This window comes from Mustelus asterias, chromosome 10 (genome assembly GCF_964213995.1).
Source record: "Mustelus asterias chromosome 10, sMusAst1.hap1.1, whole genome shotgun sequence".
In the NCBI taxonomy this organism is placed as follows: Eukaryota; Metazoa; Chordata; class Chondrichthyes; order Carcharhiniformes; family Triakidae; genus Mustelus; species Mustelus asterias.
The window spans coordinates 77,650,844-77,673,460 of NC_135810.1; the positions used below are offsets into that span (position 1 = coordinate 77,650,844).

Consider the following 22,617-nt stretch of genomic DNA (forward strand, 5'->3'; position numbering starts at 1 on the left):
AACATCCACTCACTGTGGCTTGATTGCAGAACAGCTTGAAGCCCAAATGGTCTCCAAAAGTGGTGAGCAGACCTCCCAGGGGAGCTCAGGTGGGTGCAGCTCAGGGGAGAGAGGGTTATGTTTGGGCACTGCCCCAGGGGTGCCCATGTACTGGCCAGGCAGTGCTGGGGGATGGGGGTTGCTTGTGTTAATTGGTTTGCTCACTGTGTGCTGGGGCAGCCTTAAAATGAGGCCCTGTTCCTCACATTTCTAAGTTGCTGGCAGGGTAGGCAAATCAGAGGGCACCCTGTTAGTGAGTCCCAAACATTGACTTTTTTTTTTAACCTTAAGTCCCAGGTTATACTGCAGAGTAAGTCGCCATTGCCGTCAGCAGGCTCAGCGCTGCTTTTTATGCTCAACATCGGCCTTTGCTGATTCTGGGGAAAATCTCATCCTGTATCTTCAGATCAAACTTTTCAAAAGTGTTATCCATTGCATTTTTTATGAATACAAGTCATGGATAAAGTGTCAATAGCTTTCCTGTAATGTTAGGCTCATAATTTTTATTCCTTTTTGAATCCTTTGCCCTCCACATGAGAAACTAGTTCTTTACCTACCCTATCCCTTTAATCACCCATTCAATCAAATCTTGAATGTAAAATATTGCTTTAAGCCTCAACCACTAACCCTGGGGTGAATCTTCCAGTTCCAGCAGCAGTAGGAGGCTTGATGGGCAGGGGAATTTAATTTGGTGGGAGGGCAAGAATCAGTTTCCCAAAAGGAAGCATGAAGCACCTGCATTTGATAATACATTTGACAACATGAGCGTGGCAAGGAGGAGAAGGTTGCATCGGTTCTGAACACTCCTTGCTCAGTGTATACTTTCTGCAGCCCTACTGAAAGTTCTCTCCCTTTAAGACAATAATGACCCGACAATGTAAATAAACCTGGTGGTGTTAAAACTCTTTCTTGGAAAGTGTCCAGAGGAGGTTCACAAGAATTATCCCTGGAATGCAGAGTTTGTCATATGAGGAACGGTTGAGGACTCTGGGTCTGTACTCGGAGTTTAGAAGGATGAGGGGGGATCTTATTGAAACTTACAGGATACTGTGAGGCCTGGAGAGGATGTTTCTGCTAGTAGGAAAAACTAGAACCAGAGGGCACAACCTCAGGCTAAAGGGACGATCCTTTAAAACAGAGATGAGGAGGAATTTCTTCAGCCAGAGTGTGGTGAATCTGTGGAACTCTTTGCCACAGAAAGCTGTGAAGGCCAGGTCATTGAGTGTCTTTAAGACAGAGATAGATAGGTTCTTGATTAATAAGGGGATCAGGGATTATGGGGAAAAGACAGGAGAATGGGGATGAGAAAAATATGAGCCACGAATGGCGGAGTAGACTCGATGGGCCGAGCGGCCTAATTCTGCTCCTATGTCTTATGGTCTTACATCTGCTAAGTCTGCAGTGGGTTGCTCATTTTTGTGAATTAACGTCAGAACTGAAAAAAAAAGAGGAGGAGGCGACACAGCCTGTTCTGAAGACTCATAGCCACAACATTTGTTAACACTATCACTGGAAATGGTCATGCATTTAATGAAACATTTAAAACCATAAAATAACACTAATCAGAAGTAGCTGAGAAGTACAACTGAGCACAAAAGGTCAAATAGGCAGATGTTGAAATGTACTGGCTAAGAAAAACATAACTAATCAAGGGCAATAACTTCAAAAATTTTCTTAGAACCAAAGTTATCGACTAGACGACATCAGTTTATAGACAAGAAAAATGTTCCACGTGGGTAGCTCAGTATGACGCCTTCTCAGAAATTTTTTGTCCTGGAGGCCAACGAGCGATTCGTGCTCGAGTAACATCTGTACCCAGTTAGTAGTTTTCCCAAGTGGCAAATGTAATCTGTTTTTGAGCATGAAAAGTGATCAGCAGGATATTTGACTTTGAGGGCTTAACAGCAGAGCTAGATCTTGTTCTCAACACCCACCCCATCCAATGCCCCACCCAGCTTCATTTCCACTGGGGCTGCTAGGTAGTGATCAGGAGTGGGAAGCTTGGCCAATTCATTTTCTTCCTCAGTCCTCAGACACTACCCTGCCCAGTTGCTGAGGTAATCTAATGCAGCATAGATTAAAAATAAAACTGGAACCCCTCTAGTCTGTGCAACTCAGCAACATATGACAAGATTACAGTTATCCTTTGAACCACCATGGAATGGCTGTAAAATTCTTAGCCAGTGATATTTTTTCTCCGTGGGATTAAAACAGTTTCTACCCTTATTTACTAGTTGAAGGAATGAGAACAATGACAGCAATCATCATTGGGTTTTTATTTTTTGTTTAAACTCAGAAGCTATTTAATTTAACAAAGAAAAAGGACAAATATCTAATTTGAATAGTTGCTTTAGGGAGTTATATATATATATCTATACGACCTTTTAAGACATTTGAATAACTTGAGTGCCTCAAAGACAAATCTTCTATGTATTCCTCAATGATGTAAAAATAGTTATGATATCCCCACCAAAACTTTATTAAATCAGCACAATTAAAATGCATACCTGGTTATACACTTCCCCCTCCAAGCACATACAATGCAGCAGTAATTCAAGCAATTATTATCTTTTTTTTTTAAAAAAAAACCTCTTATATAACAAATAGATTCTTACAAAAAGAAATATATTCCCTAATTTCAAAACAACAATTTTACAACTCTTTTAAAAATGAATGAGCAAAATGTTGTAACGGAGGAACAATTTACATGACAGATCAATCACTAGATGTCACTGTTACTCACCTGACAAAACAGTTAGTCTGGCTGAAGGTTATTGCAGACAGCAATGACAAAATTAAGTAGTACCATTTGTTATAAATAATCCCATTTTCAACACTTCTGTTGATGTAAAATGGTTCATGAAGAGATCCTTCACAGAAATGGGTAACAGTATCATGACAAATATAATAAACCAAAGCAAAAGTACAAAACAGCCACTCAACAATGCTATGCTATTTTAAATAAAACAGATTAAAAAGTGCAAGGAAATATCTGAACTTTTTTTTTTAGGCACATCCACCTGTAGAAGCAAGCTCAAAGAACAAATTCCAGTTCAATTTTAATATATTTTTTGGAGCTTCTTCAAAAGCCAAGTTTTCATTCCATTCCCTGTGACATCGAAGGCTTGCTTTGCCCTAGTGCATTAGGTATGTCTGAGTCTGCCCCTCTTTGTTTTGGCAGGTTTCGGTTTGGGGATGTATTGATTATTTGCCTGATATTCCAGTTCTTTACGGAAGTAGTCAATCGTCTTGTTTAGGCCTTCTTCCAGGGGAACCTATTTAGAAAAAGAAAATGGGGGATCAATTAAAAAAAAAGTCAATAAATATTTCTTCTATGTTTATGCTTTAATGAAGTCACAGAAATATGTTTTAAGAATACATCAATAAAGCCTATTGTATGTTATGCCATTGAGGAAAATTTTATGATCAGAATGGCACTTCCATTACTGAAATTTAAAGACAGAAGTACAGCATGTTTTCTGGGAATAGGATGGCTGGAGGATAGCTGGAGGATCTTCTAAGTGCACTGTTGAGAATGGGATGGATTTGAGAGCACGATTAAGATGCGTGGTTAACACTTAATGAACAGCCCCTTCTGTGTCTCTACAGCACAAGAAACAATACTTTCACTGTATACTAACACGTGACAATAATAAATCAAATCAAACCTTACCGCTGTCTTTATTGCTGTTTGAAATTAGTTTAGGATAAGTCTACTCAGTAGCAAAGGTTTTTCCTCAAATTTCAACTATAAAGTTGGACTTTACTTTCCCTCTTAATAAATTCCAACTATATATAAATAATTCAGCGTGGTGAGGTGTGCGCAGTGGATTTCTTGCCTCAAAATTGCTTGACACTACTTTGAAGCAAGATCTCCAGGTTGCAAGTCCCAGTGCTAGATACTAGGTTAGGTTATCTAGTCAAGTTAGGTTTTAGCCTTAAAGGATGGTCTGCTTATAATCTATTATAAATGAATGGCAGCTAAGTTGCAACTTAACATCTACTTGTTTTTACCTACAGTACATTCTCCAGCTCAGTACTATAATTAATTCATAAACCTTTTATCAGCTTATATAAACCAGTAACATCTGTAGAAGGCAGTGCGCTAGAATTCCAATGCCAAAAGTGTTACATTGACTAACAGCACAAAAACAGATCATTGAACTGAACGGGCTAGTGTTTAGCTTCATATAAATCTCTTCCCAACCTTCTTCCTCTATCAGTTTAACATATCCTTCTATTGCTTTCTCTCATGTTTATCTAGCCTCCCCATAAACGTACCTATGCTATTCACCTCAACTACTCTGTGTGGTCGTGCGTTCCACCCTAACCACTCACTGAAGAATAAACTTTTTTCCTGTATTTCCTGTTGGATTTCTTTGTCATTTTTCAGGGCCTTGAGTCTGGGCTCACCCATCCTTCGCAAACCATTTCATTATCTTAAGGGCCTCTATCAGGCCACCCAGTCTTCTCGTTTTATTGAAAGATTGTTATTGAAAGCCTGTTCCATTGTTATTGATCGATATAATCTTTCAATTTTGGGATCATTCTAGCAAATATTTTTTCATCTGCTCCAGTCCTCTTATATCCTTTTTTTACGAATAAGAGAGATTAGAATTGTGTACAGTACTCAAACTATGGCTTGACTTAGGTTCTTTGCAAATTTAACATAACTTCTCTGCAATTCAGTTCTATTCCTCCAGAAATAATCCCAGTGCTTTGTTTGCCTCTTTATGGCCTTTTAAACTGGTCTGCTTCTATTGATTTGTGTATCAATGCCCTTTATCCCTCATTTTCCAGGGAGTGCGTGTCCTTCTTATTCTTCCTACCAAAATGCATTACCTCACACCTATGTTTAAGGTTTATTTGAGTTACGTGCCCAAGTTGCAGGTTCTGTCACAGTCCTCCTCTGTATTAACTATAACCCCGTCAGCTGCAAATTTTGGAATTGTACTTCTGATTCTGGAGTTCAAATTGTTTATGTGAATGGTAACCTCAGCACAGGTCTGTGTGGAACACCACTTCCCATTGCCAATGTGAGCAACTACCTTTAGTACTTTTTGCCAGTTAGCTATCTATTCTTCTTCTTTCGCTTTAGTATATTGCATTTTGCTGTTGCTCATGATACAGTCTACTCCATATTGGGGAGTTCAAAGGCAGATTGGGTGACCACTTGAGGAACTTCTCTGTTGTGTCCACAAGCATGCACCTGAGCTTAGTCACCCGTCATATTAATTCTCTGCCCCAATTCCATACCAGCCTCTGACACTGTTCCAATGAAGCTCAAATAACCACACCTAACTGCTACATTAGACACTTTACAGCATGTTGGACTCAACATTGAATTCAACAATTTCAGAACATAAAACCTCTGCCCAATTTTTTGGGCAACTGATGTTGGTGATGATTCTGCTTTTGCAAGTTACACCTCTTCTGGACACTTTTTTTTGGGTCCCATTAGTATCTCTTTTTGCCTTGCACCATTTGCCCTTTTGTTATTTAATCTCTCCTACCTTCCACCCTATCATATACCTTCCACCCTATCATATACCTTCCACCCTATCATATACCTTCCTTTTTCTTTCCCCTGCCCTTTCCTCGACTCTGTTCTCTGCCTAAAACATCTCTTTCTGGTTCTGAAACACCTCAGACCCACTGAGTCTTTTACCCAGCACTCCCGGTTTTTATTTCAAATTTCCAACATCCAAGGTATGATGCACCTCCCCACCGCCCCCCCGCCCCGCCACACCCTCCCCACCCCTCCCCAATATACTACCTGCTGGTCACATTTTTTGATAGCTACACAACTCCCTCCCTGCTTCCTGACACACAGATTACCTCTTTTCTCAAATGGCAGGATTATGTTAGCAACTTTTCAATCCTTTGGAACTGTTCTAGGATCTAAGGAATTCAGAAAAATCAAAACCAACATGGGCACTTTCTCATCAATGGCTTTTTAAAATCCTGTCAGGTCCCATGAATTGCTCTAGTATAACTTCTTATCCAATTTCTTTGAATTCCTCGCTCTTGCTAAATCCCCGATTTCTTATTATTTCCAGAATGTTGTTGTTTCTTCTACCATAAAGACAGATTAACACAAAATATTCACTGTCCCTGCATTTTCCTTAATCCCCAGTATAATTTTACTGGTCTCTGCCTTGGATGAGCCCACATGTACTTTCACTAATCTCTTGCTATTTACTTACCTACAGAAATGTTTACAAGCTGTTTTAAATGTTTCTTGCTAATCTACTCTCATTCGCTTTTCTCTTTCCTGATACATTTTTAGGTTCTCCTTTGCTAAATTCTAAAATCCTCCCAATCCTGAGGCTTACTACTATTTCGGACTACAATACAAGCCTCTTCCCTTGTTCTAAAAATATCTTTAACTCCTCGTTAGTCACATTGGACGATATTTCCTGTGAGTTTTTGTGCCTTAAAGAAATGTATGTTTGTTGCAAATTGTGTAATTCTTTCAAGGCCAGCCATTGCTTGTCTACCATCATACTTTTTAATGTAGTTTCCCACTTTACCTTTCCTAACTCACTCCTCAAACATACATAGTTTGCTTTGTTTAGACTCAAGGGGTGAGATTCTCTGGCCTTCCAGCTGCGTGTTTACTGCTGGCGAGAGGTAGCGCATTGTTTGCTCGTGGCAGGATTCTCTGGTCCCGCTGCTATCAATGGGAATTCCCATTGACATCACCCCATGCCGGCGGGAAACCCGCGAGCAGGGACGCACTGCCGGCAGGACTCGAGAAACCCGCCGGCCTGAACAGCCGGAGAATTCCGGCCAAGACCCTAGATTCAGTTTTAACTAAAATGGTCATTCTTCCCTAAAGGCCCCTTTCCTACAAGATTAAATAATCTTTACCCATTGCACATTACCAGGTCCAAAGTAACCTGTTTCCTAGTTGGGTCCTTGACATACGGCTCTAGAAAACGACCATGTATACATTCCATGAACTCATTCTCCACACTACTAGTGCAAATTTGGTTTATCCAGTCTGTATGAAGATTAAAGCCCCCCATGATTACTGTATTACCCTTATTACATACACCTCAAATATCCTGATTTATACTCTGTCCTACACTACATTAGGTAATAGATTTCTGGGAGAAGGTTGGAGGTGCTGCGGCTAATTCAGTCTGACCTCGTAAAATACGACTGAGTATTTTACCCAGTCAATAGAATCAGAACATTTGATAAAGAAAACATTTATCTTGATAGTGGCTTGATGCTATGCAATTTGGCATTCCATCCCAATATAGATACTGAGAATTCAATGTGTCCTTACCACAGGTTCCCATCCCAACAATAGCTTGGCTTTCCTGATATCTGGATTTCTTCGTTGTGGATCGTCTTGTGCTTCTGGAAGAGACAGGATGTCACTTTTGCTCCCTGTTGGATAGAAGAAAATATTACTTACAGCAAAATCAAAACAGATACAAGGCAACGCCATCTGACATAACCCTTACAAGAACAGAAGATGCTGGAAAACCTCAGCAGATCCAGCAGCATCTGTAAGGAGAGAAAGCAGAGTCAATGTTTCAGGTGCTTTTGGCAGAACTGAAGAGAGGGAGAATGTGTTAGATATTAAACGTAGCTGTGAGAGATTGCAACAAAAAGTAACAACTTTAAGAACAAAGGACAGATGGTCTGGTGTTGAGGGGAGGAGTGGGGGGGGGGTTGCATTGAGGCAATACATATATGGGATATTTTTAAAAGGAGGTTTAAGATGGAGGAGAAATGTCACAATCTAAAGCTGCCAAACTCAAGTGAGTCCAGAGGGCTGCAACGTACCCAACCACAAGATGACATGCTACTCCTCCAACTTCACTGGAGCATTGCAGCAGGCCAAGGAAGGACATGTGGGCATGAGAGCAAGAAGCTGAGTTAAAATGAAAAGGTGTAGCATTTTCTCAACTTCCAATCTAGTGCGACTACTCCAGAATCTAAGAAATTTTGAAAAATCATAACCAACACATCCACCATCTCTGCAGCTATCTTTTTTAGAACCCTAGGATGTGGGCCAGTGATGGGCAACCTAGGCTAGTGAGTAGGCCATATGAGTGGCCCTACTTCATCACAGAGGGCTGCAAGATTGAAATCAGGCCTGTACGCTAACTATGACTATGAATAAAATTAAATACATTTAATATATGTTGAATATTTCATAAGTTATAGAAAATGATTAATCATTTATATATTAATAGAACTATCAACTTCAAATGGTTAAAAACAAAAGAAGCTTTTACACTTTGGACACTGACTGAGAGCCATGCCCTCCCTCTATCCTGTGTGAGCAGATTTCCACTCCATCTGACGAAGGAGCAGCGCTCCGAAAGCTAATGGTATTTGCTACCAAATAAACCTGTTGGACTTTAACCTGGTGTTGTTAAAACTCTTACTGATTTCATGTTTCCCCATGACAATTTCCACCATCTCTGATTCTAATGGAACAACATTTACTTTAGCTACTCTCTTCTTTTCATATATTTATAAAAGCTCTTAATCAGTTTTACATTTCTGGCTGTTTTACTCTCATTCTATTTTTTCCTTTTTTAATCAACATTTTGATGGCCCTTTGCTGGTTTCTAAAACATTCCAAATCCTCTGACTTGCTACTGTTTTTTGCAACTTTGTAAGTCTGTTATTTTAATCTCATACTATTAACTCCGAGTCAGCCACTTGGTGAATTTTTGTTCTTCAATGGAATGTAATTTTGTTGGAACATTTTGAATTGTTTATTTAAATATTTCCCACTGTTCACTTAGCTCCATGCTTTTTACCCAATTAAAAACTTAGCCAGTTTTTGCTTCATACCTACATAACTGGCTATGTTTAAGTTTAAGAGTTTTGTTTCCAATTGGAAACTTAACATGAAATAGAATGATATTATGATCACTATTTCCCAGTGGATCTTTTACTATGATATTATTAATTAACACTGCTTCACTACATGATACTAGATCTAAGACAGCTATTTTCCCTAGTCCATTTACACTCTCATTTGCAGTTTCATTCAAGTGACAGCGCAATTCCCACCAAAGGCATTGAGGAGCATGGGATGAGATAGATGGACTCTTGATTGACAAGGGAGTCACAGGTAATGATATTTGAAATATATGGCTGATTTAAATAAGTTATGCAGCTCTGCACCGATTTCTGGCGTAGAGCTGATGGCACAGGAAATCCGGCTGCCGGAGACACGTGGAGGCCATGGCATTCGGTGGGGAGCCTGCAAACCGGCCTCCCCTCGAGTCTCCTGGCCTGCTGCGCTACAATAGCAGCGCAGCGGGTTGGGAGAATCGCCCCCTTGATTTTTGGAAGGAAAAATATGTCTTTTCATAATTCAAAATTAAGTTGATAAGGTCTCCCATGGTCGGCTTATGATGAAAGTGAGGAGGTGTGGGATAGAGGGAAAGTTGGCCGATTGGATAGGTAACTGGCTGTCTGATCGAAGACAGAGGGTGGTGGTGGATGGAAAATTTTCGGATTGGAGGCAGGTTGCTAGCGGAGTGCCACAGGGATCAGTGCTTGGTCCTCTGCTCTTTGTGATTTTTATTAATGACTTAGAGGAGGGGACTGAAGGGTGGATCAGTAAATTTGCTGATGACACCAAGATTGGTGGAGTAGTGGATGAGGTGGAGGGCTGTTGTAGGCTGCAAAGAGACACAGATAGGACGCAAAGCTGGGCTGAAAAATGGCAAATGGAGTTTAACCCTGATAAATGTGAAGTGATTCATTTTGGTAGGACTAATTTAAATGTGGATTACAGGGTCACAGGTAGGGTTCTGAAGACTGTGGAGGAACAGAGAGATCTTGGGGTCCATATCCACAGATCTCTAAAGGTTGCCACTCAAGTGGATAGAGCTGTGAAGAAGGCCTATAGTGTGTTAGCTTTTATTAACAGGGGGTTGGAGTTTAAGAGCCGTGGGGTTATGCTGCAACTGTACAGGACCTTGGTGAGACCACATTTGGAATATTGTGTGCAGTTCTGGTCACCTCACTAAGAAGGATGTGGAAGCGCTGGAAAGAGTGCAGAAGAGATTTGCCAGGATGCTGCCTGGTTTGGAGGGTACGTCTTATGAGGAAAGGTTGAGGGAGCTAGGGCTGTTCTCTCTGGAGCGGAGGAGGCTGAGGGGAGACTTAATAGAGGTTTATAAAATGATGAAGGGGATAGATAGAGTGAACGTTCAAAGACTATTTCCGCGGGTGGATGGAGCTATTACAAGGGGGCATAACTATAGGGTTCGTGGTGGGAGATATAGGAAGGATATCAGAGGTAGGTTCTTTACGCAGAGAGTGGTTGGGGTGTGGAATGGACTGCCTGCAGTGATAGTGGAGTCAGACACTTTAGGAACATTTAAGCGGTTATTGGATAGGCACATGGAGCACACCAAGATGATAGGGAGTGGGATAGCTTGATCTTGGTTTCAGATAAAGCTCGGCACAACATCGTGGGCCGAAGGGCCTGTTCTGTGCTGTACTGTTCTATGTTCTAAAAGGGGCCATGGGTCTGATGGGCTGAATGGCCTATTCTTGTTCCTACAAAGGTACTTGAGTTCCCAGGACTGAGATCCATTGTTTTCCAGTTTACCAAGGTAAGTAGAAAAAAATCTTACCAACAAGGCTCCGAATTAATTTGGCAAATTCTAGAATCGTATGTTCTTCTGGGTTTCCCTGTGGAAAAGTAAACACAGCTGGTATTAAACAGAGTGGATGCGTTTTTAAAAAGTTTAGATAATGGTGATTTAGATTTGTTACACTTGTTACAATTTCAAAATCTGACACATTCACTTAGCTTTAACTATACTTTCAATGTAATCCTGAAATTATTTAAACTATTTAATTACACAAATACTAAAAAAGGACTTGAAACATTAGCTGCTTCTCTCTCCATAGATACTGCCAGACCTGCAGAGCTTTTCAAGCATTGTCTGTTTTTATCTTATGTTTGATTTAAGAATGGAACTTCAAATCCAACCTCATATCTGAACACCAAAACAACTTCCACTGTAACCATCACCAGATTTTGATCTTTATTGCCACCAAAATCCTCTTTCTAAAATTTCTAAATATCAGCTACATCACTTCCATCACAATTTTTCTATGCATCTATATTATTATGCTAATGTCCAAATGCACCAATTATCTTTTTGTATTGGAGTCACTTAAAATGAAACATCATCGAATAGATTTATAATAACAAGTGTGGAACTTACAACTCATCTAACACCTCTAAATGTAAACAAAATCTGAAGGCATTTCACAGTGATATTAGCAGGTAGAAATGAATGCTGAGCCTAATAAGGTGATCAACATTTGGTTGAAGTGGTTTGGGTAGGGAAGGGTGAGCGGTGGAAGAATTTAAGGAAAGACAAAGAGGGAGGTTGAGTGCAGAGGAGCGAGATCTTAGTGAAGGAAATTTCAGAGCGCAAGACCTTGATAGTTGATGGCACAGCCACCATGTTGGAGTTAAGGGATTGAGGATCCACAACAGACCCAAGTCAGAGGAAGAGTATGTTCTGGGGCAGGGGAGAAGAGAAGTTGAGAGCTTGTAGGAGGTGACAGAGACAGAGAGATTGCTTTTGGAAAATAGTGGGATCAATATTGAAATGTCTAAATTGGGGAAACAAACAACGAAATAATTTTGCTGAGACTCATTTCTTTCATATTTAGTGGACAATGTTCAGCTCATTGAATCTACACTGGCTGTCTGAAAAAAGTGCACTTTCATTTTTGTCAAAGTTGCTCTTTTAGAAGCTATTTTGAATTCTGCTTCCACCATCTGACATTCTAAGTCTCAAAGGCCTCCACAGTCTTTCTCTCCATGCTCGGTTTCTCATTTTGTACCATCTATTACCGATTTACAGACCAGGGAAAATTTTTACCTCATCAAAACTTTAGATACATGAATATTCTCATATTATCTGCATATTCTTCTTTGCTCTAAGGAAAGGAATTCTCTAAGTTTTAAAGACTCTCCTCATAAGAAAAGTCCTTTATCCATTTTTTGAATCTTGTATTACCACCGCATGGTCTTAAATCCTTCCAAAAGTAGGATATCCAAAATTGGCCTCGTACTTACTGTAGCCTAATCAATTTTTTGAACAGATTCTGATTTTGTATTTAATATCTTACTTATTAAACCAAGAATCGCACATGCATTTATAAATTGCTTTATCAATTTGTTATTGCTATTAAAGATTTGTGCATTTGAACACTCAAGAGTTTCTGCCATCTGCCCAATCTAATCATCTGTCTATGTTCTCCTGGTACTTCCCCAAAGAACTTAAATTTGTCAGCCACCGCTAACACAGCAAAGAAATTAATTAACTTCATCCAGTAGGTTAGCCTCTTGAAGCTCATCATCCAACAATATTGAATTGACTGGTCCATATCAACCCATTTTAGGAACAAAAGAATTAGGGATGGGAGTAGACGATTCAGCCCCTTGAGCCTGCTCCGCCGTTCAATACAATCATGGTTGATCTTGTCTCGACCACAACTTCACTTTCCTGCCCATTCTCCATAACCCTTCAGCCCATTCCGAATTAAAACTCTGTTTATCTCTTCCTTAAATTTACTCAATGTCCCGGCATTAATCGCACTTTGAGGTAGTGAATTCTACAGATTCATGACCTTTTGAGAGAAGTAATTTCTCCTCATCTGTGTTTTAAATCAGCTACCTCGTATCCTAAAATGACGACCTCTCGTTCTAAATTTCCCCACAAGAACAAACATCCTTTCCACGTCTACTCTGTCAATCTCCTTTAGCATGCTATATACCTCAATTAGGTTTCCCCTCCTCCTTCTAAATTCCAGAGAGTATAGGCCTACACTGCTCAACCTCTCCGCATAAGACAAACCCTTCATCACTGGAATCAATCTAGTGAACCTCCTCCGAATTGCCTCTAATACAATTACCTCCATTCTCAAGTAAGAGGATCAAAACTGTGCACAATACTTTAGCCGCAGCCTCACCTTTTTTTGATAAGAGGTGCTATAATGGCAACCCTCCAGTGCTTTATCATCAGTCCATATCCAGGATTTTTTGCAAGATTGGTCACAGCCTGTACTGTTTTCTCCCAGCTTACCCCAACAGGACTAAGAGTATTGACATTTTGGTTTCTACCATTTTATTTCTCTTAACTATGGTTATCCTCCATTTGCTTCCTTTCATTCCCGCCACCACCACACTTCTTTATTTTATTTATTAGTCACAAGTAGGCTCACATTAACACTAAAATGAAGTTACTGTGAAAATCCCTTGGTCGCCACACTCCAGTGCCTGTTCGGGTACACTGAGGGAGAATTTAGCATGGCCAATGCACCGAACCAGCATCTTTTGGACTGTGGGAGGAAACCCACGCAGACACAGGGAGAACGTGCAGATTCCACACAGACAGTGACCCAAGCTGGGAATCGAACCCGGGTCCATGGCGTTGTGAGGCAGCAGTGCTAACCCCTGTGCCACCGTGATGCCCCCTGTGAAAACCAAGGCAAGTATTCGAGTATCTCCGACAATATTTCATGCTCCAGGAAAGGTTTCTTATTCATTTCTAATTAGCATAAGCTGTGTGGCCATTTGGGGGCTGCCACACAATATTAGGTCATACCCCACTGCAATCAATTGATTGTGCAACATTATGCTGACAGCACCACTTAACATCATGAGCTATTAGAATCAAGAGACCATTGACAGTTTTTAAAATATAGGATTCCAAACTCCTAATCAGGCAACTATCCAGTTTTGCATTTACGACGATGCCAAACATATATCAGATTTTATCTTGGAACAGGAATTGCTAGAATGTAGGAAGTTTACATACCACATTCACAGGACTGCTGACATTATTGTTCATCAAAATCACTAATCCATTCACAAGGTCACTACAAAGAAAATTGAAATAAATTAAACTGAACATGCACTGCATTTTCATGTGGTCTGTGTTAATGATCTGAAAATAGGCAATATTATTTTTCAGTACAAATAAACATTTAAATTGAACATAAAAACATTATCATTTTTTAAAAACTTGCATTTATATAGCAACTGTCATAACCACTGAATATCCCAAAGCACAAGGTACAAGGTACAGTCCACAAGGTACTTTGGAAGCATGTAGAAGTGTCCAAAACCATGTGGACTATGTAAATAGCGATCACACTAGACCAAGGTCACAAGATCACAAGAAATTCAACATTTTCCATAACTTCTCAATTCTATGTAAACATCTTCTGATTTGTTGATTTAAGTGGTTAGCAGCAAAGGTATTGAATACTTCAAAAAATATAGCACTAGAATACTTTCGTAGTATTTCTGAACTATTGCTTTCACAGGTTTACTATTTCACAGGAATTTCCAAGTTTTGTAAAAATGGTTCATTTAGGTGAAATTTTCAATTACAAAAACATTCACACACTTAAGCCGGAGTTTTCCGGCCATTCATGCCCTGTTGCTGTTGCAAGCGAGGGGGGAGAATTCGGCACTCAGCCAAATCTCCGTTCACTGCAGCAGGACCAGAGAATCCTGCTGGCGTGAACGGCTGGAAAATTCTAGTCTTAGTCTTTTTTAGGGATTAATATGCATTATATAACCTTAATTCTAGCAATGCACTTCTTGTAAATTGCTACCATTACACCCTGTAACAGTTCCCGATCACTATCAGTTACATTTCCATCAATATAAAACAGCAAATCCTCAAGTTCTCCATGAGCAAAACATGGGGGATCTTTGCTTATATATTAAACAACATTCTATTTTAAAATGTGTTGCGTAAATTGATCCGATAATCTCTAAGCTGTAGCATTTATCTGCCATACCTATCAAGCACGTGGGTGCCACTGTGAGAGGGCCCTCAATGTTAACCTTTGCTAATATTAGAATATTAAAATCCTTCATCTCAGGAAGAAACCTGGACAAATTTATGCCTGTTCAGGCACATTTATCTTTAAAAAAAGGGGCATCTTCAATTTAGAACATTTCACGTCCTAAAAAAAACATCAGGTTTACCTCAAAGTAATACCATCAATAAATTTGCAATTTTTCTAGTATTAGAATCTCTTAAATGTTAGAGAAAAAAAAAAAGAGATTTTAGCCATTCATTCATCCCAAGACGTACCTTTACAACAACCAGCTGAGGGACTTATTGAATGCTCTCTAGTTGGGGTAGGTAAATTCCTCCAAACCCATTGAGGTACTTTCCCAAACATCCAACGAAGGTACTTTCTCCCATTTCCATCCACCATCCTTTGCTGAGGAACTTATCCAAACTCCGCCAGTGAGGCACTTTCCCACTTCACGTGCTTCTTATCCAAACTCACTCTTCTAATTATTCTTCCAAGCCTCCCCAACACAGACACTATCGCCATTCCACTCTCTCAGCACCAAGATCACAACCTTAATTCATGAGCCTGCTACTCATAGAATCATAGAAAATCATAGAAACCCTACAGTGCAGAAGGAGGCCAATTGGCCCATCGGGTCTGCACCGACCACAATCCCACCCAGGCCCTACCCCCACATATTTTACCCGCTAAGCCCTCTAACCTACGCATCTCAGGATTCTAAGGAGCAATTTTTAACCTGGCCAATCAACCTAACCCGCACATTTTTGGACTGTGGGAGGAAACCGGAGCACCCGGAGGAAACCCACGCAGACACGAGGAGAATGTGCAAACTCCACACAGACAATGACCCGAGCCGGGAATCGAACCCGGGACCCTGGAGCTGTGAAGCAGCAGTGCTAACCACTGCGCTACCGTGCCACCCTCAACTCCTTACAACATCCTCTTCCGTACAGCTCTTCCTCTTGTTTCTGCACACATGATCCCAACCCATTCCACACCTCTGTTACAAAACATTAGAACAGGATAATTTTGTCTCCCATGCAGGTTTTTTTTTGAAATGCACAATATAAATTTGACCTCAGTAAAGCTTTTGAACTGCATTCTCTTGCGTAAGTTATTTGAAGGAAAGCTACTTAGTACAAGTTCCACCAGCTGTCTGATGACTAATATGGATGCATTAAGGGAAGTGACATACAAAATACATGCTCTGAAGGCACAATATTTCAGTTACACTTTTCATTAGAACTCAGCCTGAAAAATTAAGCTGGTTAACCTGAAAAAAAATCTGGTTCTCTATCCAATAGTGCTGCTAGATTGCTGAACATTTCCAGAATTTTCTGATTTATGTTAGATTTCCAGCATCCACAGTATTTTGCTTTCGTAATAAGAGTTGAAAAGAGTAGGCACCCAATTTTAAATAACTGCCACAGATATTTGTGGTCTTTAAGAGAGTAGCAAAATCAAAGTGTAATGGTAAAGAAACAACCAAGCTCAAATTCTCCCCACCATGAAGAAAAAGATAGCCAGCCAACAATCCTCCCTTAATGCTGCTGACAACAGAAGGTTGACAGCCTGCAATATGCCAGATTGCTAATGTCACTTGTTCCCCTATTGCTTCAACTGAAAACCTGCGATCACAGGTGAATTAAATCTCAGTCGAATTGGATGTTGGTAATGCTCAGGAAGAAGTGCGTTCTCTCCTCCAGCTAACTTTGGTGTCATGGTTTACTGAAACTTCTTTCCGAGTAAAGCTGATGCTAAAGGCGGACATTTGTTCTCACCTCCCCTCTATTCATCGAGAACAAATGAGTGCCAAGAATTTAGATGAGTTGGTTCACTAAATTTCTTCACTTAGCGAACCATGGGTGGCATGGTGGCACAATGGTTAGCACTGCTGCCTAACAGCGCCAGGAACCCCGGGTTCGATTCCCAGTGTGGGTCACTGTCTGTGTGGAGTCTGCATGTTCTCCCCATGTCTACATGGGTTTCCTCTGGTGCTCCGGTTTCCTCCCACAATCCAAAGATGTGCGGGTTAGGTGGATTGGCCATGCTAAATTGCTCCTTAGTGTTGGGGGACTAGCTAGGGTGAATGCATGGGGTTATGGGGTAGAACCTGGGTGGATTGTGGTCGGTGCAGACTCGATGGGCCGAATGGCCTCCTTCTACACTGTACAGATTCATTACCCACTCAACGCGCCAACTCCTCCCATCATCATGCCAATATTTTCAAGAGTTTTCCAGCCTTCCCTATTTTTCAGTCTTTCTTTCTTCTCTCAATTTCTTCCATTTTCTTCTCCTGGATCAAATTATCCTTCTGGTTCCTCTAAGCCTCGACTCCTTACCAAAATCTCTTAAATATAATACCCGCAAACATTTCATAAAATAAATTTAATATATTGATAAGGCTAATAAAAACCCTGACAACATAATCTGTTTGTGCAAACACAGAGATAGGTGCATGTGATATATAGAACATATCCAGTCACGCATATCTTACCTTACATATTGGAAAGACCTGGTCTGAGATCCCGAACCATAAACCTGTGAAGACAGTTTAAAAAGTAAATTTAAATATATAAACTATAAACGGTGAAAGATAGAACCTGAAGGCATTTTACCAGCCAATAAAAATTCAGACAGTAAGCTACTTCCCTATTATACAAAAATAAGGTTGGAGCAATAAAATAGTACTTTACTATGTAACTGAGATAAGAGGAAAGATAGTCCACTTTATTCTTTGGAAAGCACTACTTGATAAGAGGAAGTTTCTGCTCGCAAATTGGAGAAATTAGATTCAGGAGTGCCTGGTACAGGAGTGGCTTAGGTGCCAAAGAAAGTGGAAAATTTAAGCAAATTCTTATCAAAAAGTATGACAGAATTGCATCCTTTCATAACAACTTCTCATTTTTGATTAATCTTTGTGAATTCAAACAGTGCAGGAGTTGCACAGTTGGAAATTGCTTCTGGGGAGGTGGGGGGGGGGGGGGGCGGTGGCGTGGTGTAGTGATGTTGGAGACAGAGTGGGGATAATGGGTCTGCGCTCAAATTGGCAGAACGTAATAGGTGGTGTTCCTCAGGTACTTTTGTTTTGGGGCCTTAAATTGTCACATATCTATTAAGGAAGAGAGTTTTATATACTCGAGTTTACCTTTGGCACCACATTAGAAGGAACAGGAAGTGGTATAGAGGAAGGATGAATTTGCAAAGGGTCACAGACTAATTAAGTGAGTGAACAAAACTATGGCAGATGGGCAGGTTAAAATATTTTGTAAATGGTGAGAAATTAGGAATTGTAAATGTGCAGAGATTTTGGAATCCAAGCAAACATATCACTTAAGGAAGCTATGGAAAAAAATCACAAAAGATCAACGAATGGGGTCACTAAGAAGGATGGTTGAAAACAGGGTATTTAAGAAATAGTTACATGAAGTAATGGTAAGGTATAAAGTTGAAACTCTGGAAAGATGGGATTAAATGAACGAGGAATTTCTTCTTTCAAATCAATTTTGTGATCAATGGCTGCATGAATTGATTTAATAGGATCAAACAGCAGATCTTACAATCTATAATGAAGTGCAAATTTTGCAGTTTAGTTCTTAAAAAAACACAGATTAGTCAATCCTTCAAGATATCAGTGTTCATCTAATTCTGGCCTCAAACATCCCCAATTTTAATTGCTCCGCCATTGGTAGCCATGCCTTAAGCTGCCTGGGCCCTAAACTATAGAATTCTTTTCCTAAATTTCTCCAATTCTATCTTACTTTCTTTCTTTAAGAAATCCCTTAAAACTTACCTATTTGACCAAACTTTAGGTCATTTGCCCTGACATCTCCAAGGTGGCTCAGTATCATTTTTTTAAGTTTTAAAGTTTATTTATTAGTTTCACAAGTAGGCTTACATTAACACTGCAATTAAGTTACTGTGAAAATCCCCTAGTCACCACACTCCGGTGTCTATTCAGGTACACTGAGGGAGAATTTAGCGTGGCCAATGCACCTAACCAGCATGTCTTTTGGACTGTGGGAGGGAACCCATGCGGATAGGGGGAGAACTTGCAGACTCCGCCCAAGGTGGGAATCAAACCCGGGTCTCTGGCGCTGTGACGCAATAGTGCTAACCACTGTGCCACTATGCTGCCCAGAACTGTTTCTTAATAAGACTCTCGTAAACTGACTTGGGTTGTTTTATTATGTTAAAATCGCTATGTAAATATAAGTTGATGTTGTTTAAAACTGCTATTTTGGACGGTAAACAAACGCTTTTGAAACAGTTTTATAAAGGACTGCATTATATCAAAGGACTGGTAAAGTATTTTCTATTCAAGTTCTACATAATTTTTGCTACTTTGTATTAATGTCCTCTCATTGTTTAATCAAAGGTCAAATTACATAACCTGTGCATTTCCACTATTCTATCATTTGAATGATCAAATTCAACTCTTCTCAATCAGTTTTTATGTAACTAGAAAACCAAATTCTACTTTGCTTAGTGGGCTTATGGCTCTTAATGTGGAGATGCCGGCGTTGGACTGGGGTAAACACAGTAAGAAGTCTTAACACCAGGTATGAATTCTGGGAAGAGCCATAACACCAGGTTAAAGTCCAATAGGTTTATTTGGTAGCACAAGCCAAGCTAGTGGCTAGAAAGCTAGTAGCTTGTGCTATCAAATAAACCTGTTGGACTTTAACCTGGTGTTATGGCTCTTCCCAGAATTCATACTCTTGTCCGAACCCTCTCCATCTTTTAAAGTTGTGGCCTTTCAATTTTGTTAAACACCACAATAGCCTGTTTCACACACTCACTGACGATTGCTATTATCTTTCCTTTTATTCTTGTCAGAATGTGAAAGGCAGAGGCCCAAAAACATGCATGAATACCACGCAGAACTCTTCTTGGAATTGCTCCTTGGAAGTAATCTTTCTGTGCATTATCATTAAGTTGAAATAATTTTTTACCCAACAGGGCGATTCTACAATCCAGTGTTCACACAGAACATAGCTGGGTTATACCTGGTACTTTTGCGCCATCCTTTTTCAATAGCAAGGATTTTGAAATAATCACTTTTAAATACATAGATTTTTGTTCATGTATATAAATAAACACGCGATGATAGGTGGTTAAAATAATGACATAAGCGATTGGATGTTGTTTCCTCACAAATTATAGAAAAGTGAACAGTGAATTTGTATGGCTCAGCAATCAAATACTGCACATCCATTTAGCTGGGAATTTTTAGTTCCTTTCAGGCTTTTTAAAAATTCCCCCCCACCGCCCCCCTAAAATAACTGAAGGAGTTATTTTGTTTAAGCCAAGAAGGATGATCCACTGTTACGAGGAAGCATGCCAAGCACTGGAAGGATCCAAAAAACGAAACAGCCAAGTACTAAGGCTAAAATGTTTAACCTCGAATAGCATGTTTATCAAAGATATATACAAGATCAATAAAACAAGTCTATGATAACAGGGAAGTACTCCAATTTTCCCTGAACTAGAGATATGTAGAGGAAATGGATGACAATGTATAATAAACATAAATATATTTTTCCTGCATATACCATATTTCTTTTTCAAGCTAATACTCCATGATAAAGTTTTACAGATTAATGCATATTTCAACTTACACATAATTTATAGACTAACTATTGATCTGGTGTAACAGGTTGGTCTTTCTTGGAAATCTCATTAATAGACTAATGATGACATAAATACCATCTGGAGATAGCTGATCAGCACTTTGTTGCAGAACACAAACAAAGGGTAGATTTAGAAAAGCTTGTGCCCTGTTCATGTAGTAGTTGTGTTACTGGAGTAATAATCCACAGACAAAAGTTCAAATCTCACCGCGGCATCTGGGAAATTTAAATTTTGTTAATTAATTTAAAAAGTCTGGAATAAAAAACAAGTACCAACAATGGTGATCAAGTAACCATTGGACCGTTGTTAAAACCTATTGGGTTTACAAATACCCTTTTAGGAAAAGACACATGCCAATCTTGACAGTTTAGGCTACATGTAACTTCAGCCCTATAGCAATGTCACTGACTTTTAACTACCCTCTGAAATTGCCATGACAATGTATAATAATAATAATAAAACTTACTGGATACCCAGCATTGACCCAGGATTCAAACACAACAAAGTCACACTTAGCTCAGTCGACGTTGCAAAGTCCTTCTTGCTAACGTGGACTTTTGCCAACATTGGTAGAGCTGTTCCACAGAAGAACCAAGCAACAATGTGTAATAGTCATACTCACAGAATCATAGCTTTCAGCCAATGTTCCAGACTGCTAATCCTTGGGTTATGTCCTGTCTTACCATCAGGACAGATGGCGGGTGGCACAGTGGAATGCAGTCACAAGTAAATAGGTCTGGGACTCAACATTGACTCCAGACCCTAAGGAGCTTCATGGCATCAGGTAAAATAGGGGCTGGAAACTCCCCATCGATTACCAATTATCTACCTCCCCCAGCTGATTATCTGTACTCCTCCCAGTTGAACACCAGTTAGAAGCATTGAGTTGAAATGACACAATGTACTCAAGGTGGAGGGCTACAGTATCTATCATCAAGAGAGGTTTTGTAGCATTACTGCTGATTGAGCTGGCTGAGATGTGAGGGACAAAACTAGTGGCAGGTAGTGAGAGACTATACACGAGGGAAAAAATCTATTTGACTTCAACCTCATCAATCTACCTGCTGCATCTGTATTAGTCAGAATGATCGTCACACACTCCTTATGAAAAGTACTGTCTTCATATTGAGGACACCCTCCATGTTTGTTGCATTACTTCCGTGCTAAATGGGATAGACTCAGAACAAGTCCAATAGATCAAGTTAAAGTTTTATTTATTAGTCACAAGTAAGGCTTACATTAACACTGCAGTGAAGTTACTGTGAAATTCCCCTCGTCGCCACAGTCCGGCGCCTGTTCGGGTCAAAACCGAGCACCCATGAGACACTATGGACCACCAGCAGCAGAATTATAACCTCATGGCCTGGCATATCCCCCTCATCATTATCATCGTGCCAGGAAATCAACCGTCCCTTAAATGAAAAGTTCAAGAGAGCATGCTAGGAGTGGTACTAGAAGTAACTGAAAATGAGGTGCCAATCTGGTGAAATTGCAAGATAGGACTAGATCCATGCTAAAAAGCAGAATCAACATGTTGTAGACAGAGCTATGTTATTCCACAACCAATGGATCAGAGCAAACTGCTGCAGCTCTGTAACATCCAGTTATTAATGGTAGTGAGCAATGAAATAACTAATGGAAAAACAAGACTCAATGAACATTCAAAACTAGCAGAGACCAGCACCAGAGTGCTAAAGACCAAGCGGATATATTTACACCCATCTTCAGTCAGAAGTGCCAATTGGATGATCCATCTCATTTTAGTCAGAGGTCCTGATCACCACAGAAGCCAGTTTTCAACCAAATTGACTGACTTCACATGAAAACAAGCAAAAGCTACGGGCACTGAGTTCATCCTTGCTGCAATGAACATCTGCACTTCAAAAAAAGCCGCCCTCTAGCCAAGTTGTTCTTATTCAGTTGCAACACTATCACCTCACTGAAAAAGATGCACTGCCCACAAAAAGAAAGATAAAGCCAACTTGGCTAATTTCCACCTCGTCAGGTGGAAATTATTCATTCAAAAACTGATGGAAAGTATTTTTGAGAGTAGTATCAAGCAGCATTTTCCCATCAATAACCTAC

At 40.0% G+C, this 22,617-nt stretch overlaps 1 protein-coding gene across 1 annotated transcript in view; it reads right to left on the reverse strand.

Moving 5' to 3' along the window:
• Window positions 1–1,546: 1,546 nt before the first annotated feature.
• The window catches only part of uxs1 (UDP-glucuronate decarboxylase 1), a 75,736-nt gene continuing 54,665 nt past the window's right edge, over window positions 1,547–22,617 (reverse strand). The window contains exons 11-15 of the mRNA XM_078221980.1: window positions 17,396–17,439; window positions 13,878–13,938; window positions 10,668–10,725; window positions 7,337–7,440; window positions 1,547–3,314 (exon numbers count right to left, since the gene is read on the reverse strand). Of these exons, the coding sequence (XP_078078106.1) occupies window positions 3,183–3,314; window positions 7,337–7,440; window positions 10,668–10,725; window positions 13,878–13,938; window positions 17,396–17,439 (399 nt within the window). The 3' untranslated portion in view covers window positions 1,547–3,182. The remainder of the gene's footprint in view (window positions 3,315–7,336; window positions 7,441–10,667; window positions 10,726–13,877; window positions 13,939–17,395; window positions 17,440–22,617) is intronic.